Source organism: Falco naumanni, chromosome 3 (assembly GCF_017639655.2).
Source record: "Falco naumanni isolate bFalNau1 chromosome 3, bFalNau1.pat, whole genome shotgun sequence".
Taxonomy (NCBI): domain Eukaryota; kingdom Metazoa; phylum Chordata; class Aves; order Falconiformes; family Falconidae; genus Falco; species Falco naumanni.
Window position 1 is genome coordinate 71,966,353 of NC_054056.1, and position 17,622 is coordinate 71,983,974.

General features: G+C 33.6%; 1 protein-coding gene across 3 annotated transcripts in view; it reads left to right on the top strand.

Annotated features, from left to right (window-relative positions):
- The window catches only part of SNTG1 (syntrophin gamma 1), a 353,771-nt gene that overhangs the window by 192,530 nt on the left and 143,619 nt on the right, over positions 1-17,622 (top strand). Inside the window, exons 4-7 of one of the 3 annotated variants that reach the window (XM_040588489.1) lie at positions 7,371-7,427; positions 14,446-14,503; positions 17,155-17,198; positions 17,306-17,347. In XM_040588489.1, coding sequence (XP_040444423.1) covers positions 7,371-7,427; positions 14,446-14,503; positions 17,155-17,198; positions 17,306-17,347 — 201 coding nt within the window. Of the gene's footprint in view, positions 1-7,370; positions 7,428-14,445; positions 14,504-17,154; positions 17,199-17,273; positions 17,348-17,622 lie in introns of those variants that run through there. The other 2 variants (XM_040588490.1, XM_040588492.1) reach the window with 2 other exon arrangements.

Consider the following 17,622-nt stretch of genomic DNA (forward strand, 5'->3'; position numbering starts at 1 on the left):
ATGTCGTTTTGAACTCCAGTGTGAATGACCAGAAGTGAGATGAAAACATTTTGTGAATCTCGGAGTAGAAGGCACTGTCTTTACTAATCCAAATTAGATCCTTGCCTGTAGAGACAAGGATTGTAATATGGGGAGTGTATGTCTGAGTTGGAGTAGCTTGTGTCCTGAAGATATCTATGAGTCCCTCTGTGGGAAAAATGGAAGACAAGACTGGTGACTGTTAGGTCAGGTACACTTTTTTTCTCCCCTAAAGAACTGGACCTTCATAAAATATTTTTTGGTAATTGTGGTATTGCTAACAGACAGCTTTCTTATGACTGTTATAAATCTCCATGACAGTTTATTGTCCTACAGAACAGTTAGAATTTTTATTCTTTTAACCTGAAAAATAAATGCCCTGAAAACAGCTGAATTAAACCATGTAGGAACTTCATCAGTATTGATGATGAAAGTATTGAAGATTTTTTATTTCCTTTTAAAATTACTTCTTGAATTTCATGAAATTATAGGCACAACATTTTGCTATATGGTGTTCCAGATGACAGGTAAGGCAACTCCCAGTCTTTTTAGACTTCTAGGTCAATACCCTGGACTAAAAAGGATGGTCTAATACTGATGTTGCTGAAAATTATGATCAGAGGGAGGATAGCCTAAGATACACCATGTCTGATCTGAAATAGGACTCTTCAATATAATTTTTCCTAGGAAAAGTTTTAATTTTTGCAATTCCAGAATAGTAAAAAAAATATTTTAGAGTTTATCCTTACAATTTCTATCACCTTTTGTGAACATCTGAAATTTAAGCAAAAGGATTATTGTATTTTATCATGAATAGTAGTTTATACGTCTAGGGAGCGGTGGTGGGTTTTTTTTCCCCTTCTTTTCTTTAACAGATTTTATTCATTTGCTAATCGTACCCAGAAGTTTTTCTAATGGAGTGTATGTAAATGTATGATCCATAAGCTAAGGATATGTCAGTGTACCATCTGACAAGATGGATGATTTGATTCTAAAAGACTGAAAATAAATGGTGAGCAGCTGGCAAGTTGCTAAGTTCAGCTACCAGGACAGTTTACATTTTTACAAAGTTTTCTTAAGTATTCTGATAAGGAGTCATAGATTTTTCCAAAATAATGCTAACTCACCTGATGATAAAATAAAGATGATTCTCATTTCTTGTCAGTAATGTAATTCTATGCTGATGTGTAGTAATGCATTTTTTAATTAAGCTAATATTTTTAGCATGTTTTGAGATTAACGATCTTATGGGGAGATTGATGTGAAGATCATTCTTCATTTCAATACTAATAAAAAGTGAATGCACTTTTTGATTCATTTATAGAGCAACAGCTCTCTGAATAGTATGACATTTGTTCAGAGATTTAACTGAGCTTGATACAAATAAATGTATTTGAATATAACCTATGGACCTAAATTGTTTTTTTTGATAGAGGAAAAAACCTTCATCAATAAGATAAGCACCTGTTCCAAGGTCAGAAATTAACACCAACTTAAATTATTTAACTGTAGACAGACCTGATTTCTGGCATTGTTAATCACACAATTATTATTCTTTTTCTTGTAAATATAAGAACACATTATATCTCACTTTTAAAGTTGCCCTTTTGCTATTGTGAAAACAACTGTGTTGAAAGACAGCTCTATAGAAAGCCCATATGGTACTACAAAAAAAATATGTCATGTTAGAGATAGTTTTTCAACTTACATACTTTACACAATAGCATGGCCTTCTTGATTTTTTTTTCCAAATTTGAATGTTAAAGGTGGTATTAAATCTTAAATATAAGTATAGATTCAGAACTTATCACTTAACTGTGACTTGCCTGAGCAGTCAGATTAAGTCATTATAATTTCCCTTGCTTGCACATTTTACAGTTCTGGAGACTTCCTGAGACTCTTATCTGTTACATTGGATCATTCTCTTTTGAGTTTTAAATTTTCTTTTCATATATTTTGCTGAAGGTAAAACAAGTTCAATTAACATTAGCAATGTTAATGAGTAGAAAAATAAATAAAGAAAAAAGTGAAAAGTTTAAAATGGTAAACGTGGTTTTGATTTACTTTCTGTATTATATTTATTTCTGTATTTAGTTACTGTTTTGATTCTGATGTGTGATTGAATAGTATGAATGATGCCAAAGTGAAACTCCCTGTCCTGGAGAGAATTGCAAATACGTGAACAGACAGGTCACCTTTCAGGCACTTTCCAGTCTTGTTATCTTCACAAAACTAACCGTAAGAATAGTGATTTTTTTGTTTGTTTGTTTTTATTATTTTTGTGTGGGCATCTGTCAGCTATTCAGTGGAGTGAATCCATTTTTATCACAGAAGTTGTCAAGTATCTATCAGATGGTAGTAACCTTCCCCCCCCCACCCCACCCCGCCAATCTGGACAGCTTTTAAGTGACAAACTGATATTATGTATATGTGATCATTTATGGACAACCTAAGCCAGCTTATTTTTCTGCAGCTATTTAAAGACTTAAAAGCATAGCATCTACTGGGGTTCAAACACAGGACTGCCATTTGAAAAGCCAAATTTGAAATAGCAGAATAGCTTTTTCTCATGGAAAGAAGGTTTTTTCCCCATAAAAAAGGAAAATATTGCAAACCAGAAAACACTTGGAGAACCTAAAGCATTGATCAACGGCAGCATATGATGTGTGGCAGTAGCTGGAAACTATAGCTGTAGCTATCATGGAACTACAGAAAGTGTTTGTTACCAAGCATAGTGGGAATTAAAATCCATATTGACTTTGGGTTTGTGGGTTTTTACTGTTTTATTTCTATATTAAGAAATAGAGTACTTTTGAAATAAATCAATCCTTGGAGTAGAATTTTTTCAAGTATAGACTTGGGTAAATATTTCTGCCTTTAGGCATATGCTTTAGGGCTGGGAACATTCTGAAGTGAGAACAAGCGAAGGGTTGAGTACTCTTGCTGGTTCCAGTCAGTGTTAACACTCTACACAACACAGCTGCCTTTACCATCCTCAGTATCCAGCATGGCTGCAAATGAAAGGGGGTTTCCAACTGACCAGGCATTCTGCTACTGTCCCTTACTGGCAACCTTCTCCAGTTGCCTGAGAAACTGAAATAAGGAGGCAAGCTTTGAATGTCACACAATGGAGTTTATAAGCAGATGAGCAAGTCTGCTGGCAAATCTTGTTAACACTATGAATTCAAAGTGGGATATGACTGACCTGTGTCTTGTGTCCTTTACACTCTGAGTGTAAAGTTTGACTGCTTGTGTCAATTAATCCAAAGAAATGCCACTAAGAAAGATCAAAGCGTTACCAAAAGAGGTTATAAAATCTCCCTTCTTGAAAATGTAATAAATAATTCAATGAAAACAAATAAATTCTATGACATTTTCTTGTTTCAAAATGTGGTGGGATTACTAATAGCTGATAAATTACATGAGAGCATGGCCTTGAGGATATTATGGCATCAAATGTTAACGGGTTCATTTATGAAGTTGCTGCCAGTGTATTATATCTTTATATTTCATTATTCCATTTTAAAAATTCAATTCTAACATTTTTCTCCTTTTTTTCCCTACATTTTTCCATGTCACTGTGCTGTTGTAGATTCCTCTTCACAGTATTCCTCTTTTCTCACCCACTGTTTTGTTCTGCACTCATTCAGCTTTTTTCCATATGTATAGTACCTTGGTGTCTGTTCTGTCCACTGTGAAATGAGAAGTCTTGTTTTCTGTCTGGACCTAGATAAATTAATTCTTTATATCTTTAGTCTTGTAAGATGAATAGCCAGACACACCAGTGTCTCAAACTGAAAATGTAATATTTATATACTAGTAAAAAGGTTGAGAATTGGAATATTGAAGTTTCACATACTGTCAACTCAGTTTTATGAAAAATTTTGAAGTCTCTTCATTTTGTTACTCAACTGTTACTTGACTGCTTTCATAGAAAGATTATAAGATCACATTAGATTACTGGTTTGTATTATACAGAATAAATAATTTGAATTACTAATTGATCATTTTTGTTAAAAGTCAATTAAGAACTATACTTCCTTTTAGATCGCATACTAGTCAGCATGAAATATTCGAATCTTTACTGTCCCATAAGATTTATCTATTAAAAATGACATAAACTCTTCACTAAATGTAAATAGTTAATGATTACATAGGATTCTGTTTTCCTTTCGTGACTATTTACTGTTGCTGTGTGGTGACATGGTCATTCTTTACTTCTAGTCGCATTTAAGCTGATGTCCATGATCTCAAGAAGGTCATACAGATTATAAGGAGAAATTTTAATATCTCTATAATGAAAGCTTAAAAAAGGCATTGCTTCTGTTTGACTGCATAGCTCTGAGGAAGAATTTTTTTGCCAGAACTCTTAGCTCTCCTTTCCAGTCAATGAACATATGTGTGGATGAGGAATTTTCTGAGTTAGAGGCATAGAAAATGCTGACAGCTTGGCAGCAGCTTTGAGTTTTTCAATAAAATGATAACTGCTTTTGTTCTGTTCCAGGAAGCAGCTTCTAAAACACTCTTCTGAATCTTGAGTATAAGGATCCTAGGAGCTCTAACTTTCCTGTTCTTTGGTGTAATGTGGATAATAAATGTGATACTGGCATTACAAGTTCATGGGACATTTTGTATAGTCTTCCTATTGAACTAAGTAGCTTTTCATAAGATTCATGTTTTATTTTGTAAACTTGGAGATGAATTGCTTTTGGAATTTGCAAAGCCATTGCAAATTCAATCATAGAACACTACCTTGTGCAAATAGAGGTAAAAGCAAAACAGTAAAATGTTAATAGATTAATCTACAGCTGACACAGATCTTTAGTTAGATTTTATTTTAAGCAGATCATTGGAATCAATGGAGCAGCACTGTGACATAGAACAGCATAAATGGTCAATGAGGATACTTCGAGCACTTCTTTGCTGGTACAAAATGTGTTGCATTCCAGAGTTGTTGCCATATTTTATTAATGAATAGTTATAAAGCATTTTAAGAACTTTAAGTTATTAGACCAGTGAAAAGTACTTTATTATTTTATTGTTAATTTGAAATGCTAGCATCAGAACAATATAATTTGCTTCAGTTTGCTGGTCAAACCTCTTTACTGTATTAACCATTATATTAAAAATTTTATTTCACATTAAAATATAGCACTTTGCAGACAAGGTTTATTTGATTCACCTTGGTTGAAGATGGCACTGAAAATGAAGCTTGATTTGGGTTTTTTGTGAGTCATATTCAAAAAGTCACATGCAAGTCATGCAAGTCCCAAAGAAAAATTTACTCTAATAAAAGATTTCTGCCAAAGCATTTTAAAACTGGTATCTACCATTACAATGCTTATTCAAGTTACTTTGCAACTCTAAAGGGGAGGGTTCGTCTTTCCAAAGTTAAATTTGACATCCTGACTCTATACTCAATGGAGGACATATATGAAGATGATTATTGCCTAACTTGGGCATGTGCTTTGACTCACCTGGATTGAATGTATTTATTTTTCTTTACTGATTACAGGAGAAAACACCCCTTGACCAGTGACTCAGTTTTAGATTAACTGTGGTCGGATGAGTCCTATCACTTTATTTCTGAACTTCTGGGTTAAAAAAGAGGAGCTAATCAGAGCTGGGGTCTGATCCTAAGCCAAAATTATGGTTTGTGAAATGTGTGATGCTTTTGACAGTTCTGGAAAAGCTGTTTCACTATACTGTTCATATGAACTTTGCAGTCACAGACTAGGAGATTATTGATGGTTTACTACTTGTATGTAATTCTGATTTGTATTTTTAAAGATAAGTAATTGCATGTTTGTAATTGTTAGCTATCATTCTGTGAATAATACGTAAGTCTTTACACTTAAGATACACCGAAGTATTTTTTTTCATGCATTTCAAATGTAAAACAAATTAAATAAATTAAAATGTTTGGCCATTTAAGAACAAAATCATACACCACTTTCTTTGATCAAACATTTACAAGTGTTAGCCAAATAAATAAATAGAAAGTCTTATTTTCGACAATCAGTTTTGTCTTGCCATCCAAAACTAACTAGTTTACGCTTGCTCTTTCTGCAGTTGTGAAATTCATATTTTTCAAAAGTGTGAAAAAGAAAGAAGGCAACTGGATTTTCCCCCCAAATTCAGCAATATCAGTTTTCCAAAACTCTTTTGTGGGCAGCCCCAGATCCTTTCTTTTCCTTTCTGTATATGTAAGGAGGAAAAAAAATAGCTCTGTACATATTTAATTGTCTCTGTCACTGGTATGTGTCTGGTGAGAGGCTTATTCAAATCTGACTGACGCTGGCAGCCTATGCTGGTTGTGCTGAAATATATGAATATATACATACATATATATATATATATATACACACACACACACATATATATATATGTATTTAAAATATATATGCAGAATTATGCTATGCAATACATACATAATGAAATGAGTATAAAATCATCACACATGTAGAGGACATTAAAAACTCTCTATATTCCATCTATTTGTATCTGGAGATATGGTATATCTGATACTAAGTTGGGGGTTTTGCCAATAACCAAATTGACTAATTCTAAGTGGTCTTTGACAATAAAGTCAACAAGACAATAGGAAAAAAAAAAAGTATTTTTTGTAAATATTCATATCTAAGACAGACTCTAGTCTATGGCCTTTAAAGAACAAATTTTAGGATAAGCAATAAAAGGAAAAAAAATGTGCTACTTTAAATAATTGTCTATAACAACACCAAATAAATCATTGGTTATGATTTTTAAACCATAGCCTTGAGGTCAACAGTGGCTCTGTTTGTATTAGCTTTTCAATTTGGATCAGGACTGTGCTTTGGTATGAATTTCTGGATCATGTACGCTTAATCACGCTTTGGTTCACATCACTGAGTGGTCTTGGAGTACACAAGTTGAATTCCTGTTGGGTGAAACTAAATTGGAAAATGTGCTGCAGGACTGCAGTTTATGTACTTCAGCATGTAGTGCTCAATCTGCATATGGGACTAATTTAGGACTAATTGTGATTAAGACCTCTGAAATGCATGTGTTGTGCAATAAGTGTTACACTGTATAGTTCTGTTCTTACTACATTGCAGTACTTGCTAGTATGGTATGAACTGAAAAAAGTAATTTTTGTCTGAGACAGGAACTCTGCTTTTCTTCATGACTTTGTCTTTTTCCTCTGCCACATGGATTTCATGGGGTTTTCATGTTCAGGAACTTGCAAGTTTATTACAACAAGAAAAATCAATGTTGGATGGAAGCACAAAAACCAGTTATTAAATTGTGAATATAGATGTTATGGCAGAAAACATTAAATCTAAAATAAATTGCTTTATTTTTTTTTCCAGGAAAGAACAGTAACAATTAGAAGACAGACTGTGGGAGGTTTTGGATTAAGTATAAAGGTAGGATGGCTTTTTTTGTCTGTTTTTCCATATAACATAAAAAGTGTCTTTATATATAATTAATGTTACTTTTAATGAGGGCAAACTATATTTTAGAGGACTAGAAACAAGAGAATGAACATGTTCTAGGATGTTAGATACTGTCACAGTAGGCAACCAGCAACTACGCTGCCCTGTGGAATGGGAGGCAATCGAAAGATCATTCCTGTAAGATTCAAGCTGAGCAAATCTGTAATAAGATTTCAAGTGAGAGTTGAAAAGTGCTTGCAACTGTGCAGACTGTACTTTTGTTCAACAGCACTCTAATTTAAGTGGTTATTAATGAATGCTAAATTACAGTGGCAGGCACATGGAACAGCCAATAAGTTCATCATCAATTCTCCTGCAAAGAACATCACATTAATTCACTGCAATTCATTAGTAGGACAGAAAGTGTTAGTTGTTTATTTTGCTGTAAATCAAGCAAAGGCAACAATTTATCATGTTACCATAATTTTGCTTTCTTCAGTAAGATTTAAGAACATATTTAACTGTAGGTGATGTTTTTTGATAGAGGGAGAGATGAGGAAAGGAAGAAAGGGTTAATATTTTTTGTCATTATAACCTGTGATTTTGAAAACCTTACCTTAACTTTGAATCCCAGCGCAGACAACACAACACTAATTTTATCTTCTAAACAGCAGTCCTTGGTCTTAATATAGCAATGGAAAAAATGAAGTGTACTTCACATGAATGCAAAGAGGCTTAAATTATGTATATAAAGTGAAAGTATACACTTTCCTGCAAACATCTGTGAGTACTGACCTTATAAGAAGTGACTCAGAAGAGGGATTAATGTGCACTTGTGTTGTCATTGATAAGAATATTGCTGAATAGAAATACTACTTCCTAAAATATGTCTTGGTACACTTGCTCTTATCTTGTTCACCCACTAAAGACCTCTATTCAAGGGAAACTAATTGCTATTTTCTGGCCAAAGTTTCTCATGAGTTCAGTCAACAGCACACAACTTCTTTACCTCCAATATCATTATAGGTTACAGTTCAGTGAATAATGATAAATGCATATCAGTGTAAAATCAAGTATATGGTTGAAAGAGGTTTTATTTAGCTGGTGCTGAGAAATTACTGGTTACATTAAGGACTTATGATGTTTGGAGAGTAAATCTCATCAAGAGTCACTAAAATTTGTTTTTTAGTTGTACATTACAATGGGTTATCTTTTAGAATTAAAATTGCTGACAAGCTCAAGATCACATTATTTAAGTATCAGGTACATTGTATAAAATTAAGTATCGTTCAGAAATATTAATAAAATAGTGAATGTGCAGTGGTCTTTCTTAAACTTTTAGAGCAAGATAAACTTTTAGAGCAAGATATGCATTGTTCTGAGAGAAAATTGTTGGAATTAGCAAAAGTATTTAGAAGTGCCAAAACAGATTGTGAATTCAGTCTAGGAGGGAATTTATCTTTTCTTTTTTTTTTAATTAATTATTATTTCTTTAATGGGATCCTGTTTCAATTTAAAAAAAAAATAAGAGAAAAAAAGCTATATCAACTGTATCAGAAGCAACTGCAATAGAATTTACAAAAAAAAAAAAAAAGAAAAAAAGAAAAAGGCTTTAAATTAATTTATTTAAGATATTTTCTGGGCTTATTTTATTCGTAGATAATTTTATCAAAATTAATCTAAGTAGTTGAAAGGTAAAGCTGCATAAATTCAGGAATGAATAGACAATTTCTTTTAATTTTTTATTAACTCATAACCAGGTTGTGGAATCCCTTCAACAGATGTCATTAAATAAAAAAAAGAGATGTATTTCAACAAAGGAAATTCAGACTTACTGGAATGATGCATATTAGATAATAAAAACAATAGAGCAATTAGAAATCTATGTCTGGGATATTCTGTTTTGTATCAAGCAGTGTGATTTTTTTTCAGTGATTTATTTTTTAAAATCAATGGATATTGGACCTCTTTTGCTAGATCCCTTTGTAAGTAATCCTACTTTCTCAAAAAGAAAGAATGACAAGCAATTGGGTAGCCAACACAATCTAAAACAAATAATTGTTCAATATAATATGCTATTATCATTTTAAACTAGTAGTAGGAAACAATTTAGAACTGGAACTTAATGCTTTTTGTAGTTTTGCAGGCTTTCTGAAGGCTTACTGAAATAGATTTTTTTAGGTATACCAGGAAGTGTCAATGTCAGTTTGAAATATTATGAAAAGTGCCAGTTTTCTGTTTTAAATGGTGTATTCAATCATGATGTACTTCCTTTTGCAGTTGAATAATATTTTGTTACTTTCTTTTGTTCTGTAAGATTCCTGAACTTTAATAAAGGACTTATATTTATTATTATTTTTAAATAGAAAAGTTATTATTTTGTGATAGTGCCTTAAAGTAGAGGTCTACAAGTCACCCTGTAGGAATGAGGAGGACTGAGGCCTTTTTTCCTCCTGGTTTCAGTAACTGTTTCCCACAACCCCATGTACTACAGTAGTTTCTGTTTTCTTGCTACTCCCATGTTATTTTAATAGGGGGGTTTATCTGAGGACTTACTCTCTGGCAGCGGTGTATGTCAGAGAATGCAGTTTATCTGAGCTGTGAGTTATAGCAGTACAGTGACTAATGACCCTTACTTTAAAATATTTGATTGTGCTTTGATACGAACTTGTCTAGTTTTGGCATGCAGCTCTAGGGCATTAACATGCCTTTTGTTTGCTAACTTAAACACTCATTTGCTATCAGAAATTTCACATGATCAAGTCACTTCTTAACTTTAGTGAATTTTGGAAGTGTCTTATCGCACCTTAAGTATTCTCAACCCTTGGATTTTTTTTTTTTTCGCTGAAGAGCCAAAGGTCAAAATATTAATAATTCCAAAATGAAACTCTGTAGTTATCTTTTGGTAACTTGGCTATGGGGGCAAGTCTCATCTTTTGTGTTATAACCTGAGTACTCCAACTATATTTGTAAAAATTGGCAACTCAGCTAACTGCTTAAAAGAATCTGCCCATGAGATTGATTTTTACACAAGATTTGAATTTAAGCCCTTTAAAAAAGCTTATAATACAGTTTTTGAAGGTTTGAATTATCAAAAAACCCAGCTGTTTTGTATTTTTCTGTACTTCATTTTACTGGTTAATGGCAAAAGTGTGATTGAATTTGAAGCAGAACCGCGCTGTTTTACGCTCTTCAGAAGGAATTATTTTCTAATTTCTGAAGCCTCTTTAGAACCTTCACTAATAAACCTCTGTGTGTGAAGGAACAGCCATCGAGTTAGATGTAGAAATTGACACGTAGTGTAGTATTTCAGTCATTTATCGTATCTCTGACAAGTCTGAGATGCAGAAACAAGAAGCTTCTAAGTGTAAGACAAAATCATGTTTCTCAATAATAATGTATTCTTGTGGAAACAGGCAATGTAAATTTATAGTTCATTAAATAAAGTTTGCAGTGACAGTCTTCCTTCTGGCTACCAGGGCTCTGTACAGTGCCATTTTCCTGCCTCTGTTTTGACCCTTCTTTTAAAATGATGAGCAGCATTGAAGATCTGCTGAGATTTGGTTTGACTCAATCAAAATATCTCTAAAGTAAGCACGTGCACCTGATCTGCTCGCATTTATATACATATTTAGATGATTCTCTTCCTCTTCATTCATTCTGGGATATTTTTTATAAACAAATATATATTGTTTCTAATTGAAACAATAAAAAAAATAAACAGGCAGAAAGCTTTAATTAAAAGATGAATCATCTAGCTTTTAATTTAAAAATATATTTTTTTCATCTTTAAAGGCCTGAGTACTACCAGAAGTCGGTGTTAAATGTAGTTTGGAAGTGGTGGTTTGGTTCCAGCTATGCTATACTATTGAAAATAAAATTTTAGAAGTGCCAATTAACATTGGCACATTATTCTCTGTGCTGTTTAATTCCTAACAGGATTACTGGCACAGTTTTGGCTTACACCAACTAGTATTCTCTAAGGCAGTCTGAACACAGTTCAGAGCTTTACATGGACTGCTTCCAATAAGTAACATGTATGAAGTCACCCTTCTTCAGCTGGGAAGATACTTTATCTTCATATCCATAAGCCACATTGTGCCACTAGACCTTAAAGCTATGGAATAAATGTTGCCTTTTAGTATTAAATAAAAATGTCCCCTACATTGCCTAACTCTGAGGATGCTAAAGTCCAACAATTGCTCTATTTTTTACAGATTTGCTCTGCTTGGAAAAACAAATTCATAATTTTCATACTATATTTGGAGCCAAACTCAAAAGCAGCATTTGTCAATTGAAGTTACTAGTTTGAATTGCCCTATTTTTCTGTGACTAAAACTTCAGAAAAAAAAAAACCCCAAACACCAACACCCTTATACATAAAAACTGAGATTAGAAACAATCTTTAGAGCTGTATCATCCAGCACTTTGCAAGGAGGTGTGGGTGACCTCCCACCAGTAATGGCCAACATCCAGGACAGTGAGCTTCAAATAGCTGCTAATGATTACAGCTTCCTCTGACTTTTCTTAGCAGGGCCACCTCTGCAGGTGGGCATTTACCTTTATTCTGGGCTCATCCTTGCCTGCTTAAGGAAAAATGACAAAGAAAATTTGCATTACAGAGATCAGTGTTAGATTTTAGTAGAGGTCTGAGCCGTTAAGGCTGCAACATCATTACTTGACAAATTTTTGTTCCCTCCTTTGGTCTGAGGTTATAACTACATGTCCACACTAGAGGGAGGGAAAAATTAAAACAATGGAAAAGTGGCCTCTGTTCCCAGAGGTTTCTTCAGTAAAGTATCACCTGAGCCTATAAAACCAGTATTTCAATACAGATACACTTTTTCTTCTACAGCCTAAAGAATCAAGTATGGAGGATGCAGGATGCAAGCCTGCAGTTTTGATCTGAAGTAATATTCAACAAAATGTTGCAGAATATATATAGCTTTTTTAGTTTGCTGCAAATGGCTAAAGATGACTGGATATAGATATGTGGTCACCTATTTTCTCTTTCTCATTTTGAATTTTTGTTTCTTAGAGTAGCAGGCAACATCTCCTATGACTAAATTTAAAGGAATCCTTCATACTGGCCAGACTGGGATTCAATGAGAGGAGATAATTTTCCTCAGTACGAAGGAACAAGAACTATTCAGGTTATTACTGAATACTTCTTCAAATCTGCAGTGTAAAGGGACTTAGGTAGATACAGTGAGTGAGAGAGGAATAATCACGTTGTGTGTGTTGCAGGCTGGCTTAGTAATAACAGTAATCTCCCTCTTTACTGGAGAGCTGAGTCTAAGCAGAATAGGGAGGCCATTTTACTGAGAAAAAATGACCTATGTTAGCTATGCTGAGCTTTAAACCCTACGCTGCTGTGCTGAGCTTCAAATATCCTGCATAGTGCAATATCTGTGTAACACTGGAGATTTACGAAGGGACTGACACAATTATTTTTCTGTTTGTTTGAAAAATCTGGAAGAAATTAAATATGCATGTGACTTAATCTGGAGGGTATAGGTTAAGTCTTATAAATTTAGTGATCTTGAAGTGATTATCTTAAGTGAAGCCAGCTTTTACTGTTGCTATTCCTCTGGTGAAAACCATTGAAAAGGTAGTCAACGAGTTATAATGCAACAATTTATTTAGTCTGAAAGCACCTCTAAGCCTGACTTAAATGAAGGTAACCTCATGGTCTTTGCAGAGTAAATGCTCAGTCCATGCTACAAATATCAGTGTATTCTGTGCTTGTCAGTCTCATCTTGTGCAATGCCAAGAAAACTTTTCTTGTAGACATATAATTGTTGTAATATTACCGAGATCCCTATTAACTCAGTGCTTTTAGGACCATTGCAATGATAGCCATTAGCATGAGGAACTTTAATCATATTTAAAATTATATGGTTTCACAGGAAATTCATCTTTATTCCATGACAGAAATAGCTGTTGAGTGCAGGAGTCTGTTCAGTTTCAAACAATTGTTTTGAAGAAATGCATGAAGAAGGGATATATCCTGTTCCTTAGACCATCAAAATACCAATGCCAGTCCTTTCCACACCTCAATACTCAATGCCTGGACCTAAGAAAGCCATTCTTTCCAAAGAGAAATCTGGCTGCTAAAGAGAAGAGTAAGCAAACCCTTAATCATGATTCCTAGGAAAAATAACAGTGTGGCAGACTGTCATTTCTGGTCTAAATTTGTACAGGTTACATTCAGGCTTACACTTTGATGCTCTCTGCAGAAGAAAAATATTTGTGTGTCTGTATATTTCCCTTTCTCTTCCTTTGAGTTTCCTTTTTATTTAAGGTTTCTTTTTAATACTTTATTCTTAAGCACCATGAACTTTTCCAGTCCCAACAGTATAAATTGAATGAAGCAACAGCATTGAATTGCTGTTGAATTGTTGAATTACCATCCAGCTTTCCTTTATTTCTCCCCATATATTGAACACCTATGTTTCCATTTCTTAACGTTTTTTTTTTTCTGTTTCTTCCTGCTTACCCCACTGCTTTGCTCACTCTTTGTGCTTGTGTGACAGAGACAGAAACAAATAAAGGCTGCTTTTGAGATGAGAAGTCCAAACTTGCTTTTCTTAGGCTTTTGTTTACCTGTTTCTTGCCAGCATGAAAACTAAGTGGTCACAGTGTGGCTGCCATTGTAGTGTGATGGCCGTTTTGCTTTTGCAGAACACGATTTCAGGCATTAAGCTCTCCAGAATTCACAGAAACTGATGTCCTTTTTCTTCAAGACTTGTAGAGTTTTAAACAACATTCAATTCACTTCCTGAGCTGATGATGGCAACTGAGAACTTCTTTATAAGAGGTGATAAGGAATTAATACCTATCAAAAATTTAAACTAAAAGAAAAAAACAACTAAAAAAGAGGAAATGCTGAACCATAGTTATTTTCTCAGTCTTTCTGAAAACTGCAGTTAGAGAAGGCATATAATATTATTTTAAGCCAAAAGATATTTCCAGTGACTGATGATATCGCCATTTATTATTTTTTCAGGGTGGAGCAGAACATAATATTCCAGTGGTCATTTCTAAGATTTCCAAAGAACAAAGAGGTGGGTGTCAGATTAGTATACCATGTTTTGACATGCTCCTTAAAGCAAGATGCAGTACAGCTTGAGATTCTTTAAGAAATGCTAACCAAACATTACTGGTTTACCATTTCTCCCTACATGTCATTGTGATCTCTCTCTTCCCCAGAAATCTTCTCTGAAGAAGTACAGATTTTATGTTGGAATACTTTGTTTAACAGACTTTGTCATCTATTTTTTTTTTAAGAAAAAGTTCTTGTAAAGCATTATTTTTAAGAAGAGAAAAAAGAAAATATTTAATGAATGAAAATGTTTAACAACTTTAACAAAAGCTAATGATTTTTGTTATTGCCAGAAAGGTATAGCAGATCAAATATTTGGCCGTTAAAGCATGGTAACACCGGAAGAGAATACATGTTTTTTTATACTGGTTAGTACAGTAGTACTCAGGTGTGGGTAATGGCAAAACCGTGGTAACACCCTTATGTTATTTCAGCATTAGATGCTGTGCTGTGTAAGCCTTTGCAGCAATTCATACATAGCAAAACTGGTACTGCGTAAGGTCTTAAGCATACTTATTTTTAATACAAGCAGAGCTGTTGCTGAAATCTCTGCATTGTTTTTAACTGCCAATGTTTTGAAATTATTGGAATGATACATGCTAGGAAGATGGATAGCGGTTAAACAACTCATGATGTGCACAATGAGGAGAGAAGAAGGCTGTGAATCAGTATTGGTACAGTGTATTTAATAACTTTGTTATGTTTGTGTATATTTATGTACATTTGTGTAAGGTCAGAAGCATAAACTTGGAAGCATTTCCCTCCATCTGTAATGCAATAATTCTAGGATGCTGCTTCTGCACTATTAAAATGTGATAGCATAAAAAAAATAAATATTGTATTCACCCACACAGATAGAGGTACAGGGGAATCAGCATACTGAGAACTGAAAACTAACCCTGAAAGGTAGATGTGAAAGTTGCATGTAAGGAGGCTACGGAATAGCATGCAATGAGCCCCTAAGGAAGACTATAAGGTTAACCTTAAGAAGTTATACTTGTGACTCCATTCTTTTCAGTATACATATAAGTATGTAATACATAACAATGTGGCGTATATTACCTACACTAGCTATTAAAATGCTATTAAGCACTGCAGGAAAAATAAGAACGGTAGACTTGTATTTAATTGAGCACACAAAAGTGCAAACCATTTCCCTTTATTTTTGTTATTTTCCCTTTATTTTGTTGGGTTTTTTTGCTGCGGTAGCTGATGCATTTTTTCTAACCTCAATATCTAGCTGATATATAATCGCCATTATTACTTTCAATAAAAATTGTGCTGATTTTTAGAAAGCTAGTTGTGGGGGACTTCTGCTGTGTAGGAGACTGCTCTTCTGTGGTATAAAAAATGTCATACCATGTGTCTGTACTAGGGAACTTTAATACAGAAAATTATATTTGACCCAAATCCTGTACCTCAAAACTCTGCCCTCCTCCCAGTTGCCTCCAGCTCTTTCTTTGGACTTCTAAACAAAAATGTGACATTTGAGGCAATTCTTAAAACCAGTGATGCACATAAGGTGATTAGGCTAGCACATTATATATGTAGTCATATATTAAATGTTAGTATGTGCAAGCCCAGCATCTGAAGAAGAACATTGAGATATGCAGTTATTTTAGAAAAAATAATAAATAAATAAATCAGAATGTCTATCCACCAATAATTTAAGCATCATTTATTACATACAGCTAATAAGACCAGTCCTTCAAACACGTACTTCAGTGTCATAATGTATGTCCACATTGATTCGAGTTTTACAACTCACGTAAATAAGTTAAGTTCATGGATCAAGTCCTATTCTAGTATTTTCTAGATGGTATCTTCTCTGACATTTTGGAATACTATAGATAAATAATTCCATTTAATATGTTAAAATTCCTTAGTTCTCAGGGGTTATTTATTTCTTTAAAGACACTTAAATAATCTTTGTTGCATTTCTTTATGTGTCTTTTTAAAGTATATTTGCATTTGACAGCTCTGTAAAACAACACAGTATTTAAAACTTGCAACTGTGTAATTAGATTTTGTAAATTCCCTTGTGTTGTATAGGGTAGAGCTTTGTTTTAAAAATCAAATTCAGTTTGGCTGGTGATTTTGTACAGTATAGTGATAGTCTAGCTCTTCAGGATATAAAGTATTACCCAGCATAAATCCTCCACTGAGTTTATCAAAGATGCAGCATCTTTGTTAAAAGCTTACAAGTTAAGTTTGCCATTCATAAGTAGCTCTGGAGTCTCCATGTTGCTTTTTCTTTAGAGTTTGTAAGAAACAATCTCTCATGGGCCAATAGGTCCTAATCCTACAGTCATTTTCTGTTCAGAAAAAAAAAAGCCTGCAGGGTGCTAGTGACTGGTGGAAGATGTTTCATAGTCTTGTACTTGTGCTCAGTGGACTTTTTCATTATAACATTGATATGCCAATGTTTGGGTATTAAAAAAAAAATAATAATAACCAAATAATTTGTTTGGAAATTGTATGTCGGCGTTTTTTATTAGATTCTTGTGTAAACTTTTTAAAGGTTGTGTAAAAACAAATTAAATAAAAATGCATGTACACGAAATGTAGGATGTTTTGTGCAAAATGAGTGAAAAATATGCTTTCTGTTTTCAGCGGAGCTCTCAGGTTTGCTCTTTATAGGAGATGCAATTCTACAGGTAAGTACAATTACAAGTTCTTTGATTTATATTTTCCTAGAAAAGTGAAATGAAATCTATACTTATGAAATGTAGAGTAAGTCTTCTTTTTGTCTTTTTAATAACAGATTAATGGAATTAATGTGAGGAAATGCAGGCATGAAGAAGTGGTGAGCTTTTCTGTTTTCTAGTCTACTTTTTGTCTTTTGTAGTTATTGAGATGATACTGTACACTGGTAGCAAAGCACTGGTATCAGTTGTATTATAGTTATTCCTAAACAAATATGGCTGTACCTTCTAGCATGGCAAGCAACTAAGATCTTAGTGCAATCTCTTCTTCATAACTTTGTTTTAATTGCTTTTCTCAGATAGGCTTTTCTATATTAAAAGTGATTATTTTATTATGCAGATTTTAGCTGTACATGCTCCAGCATTTCTTCTACTG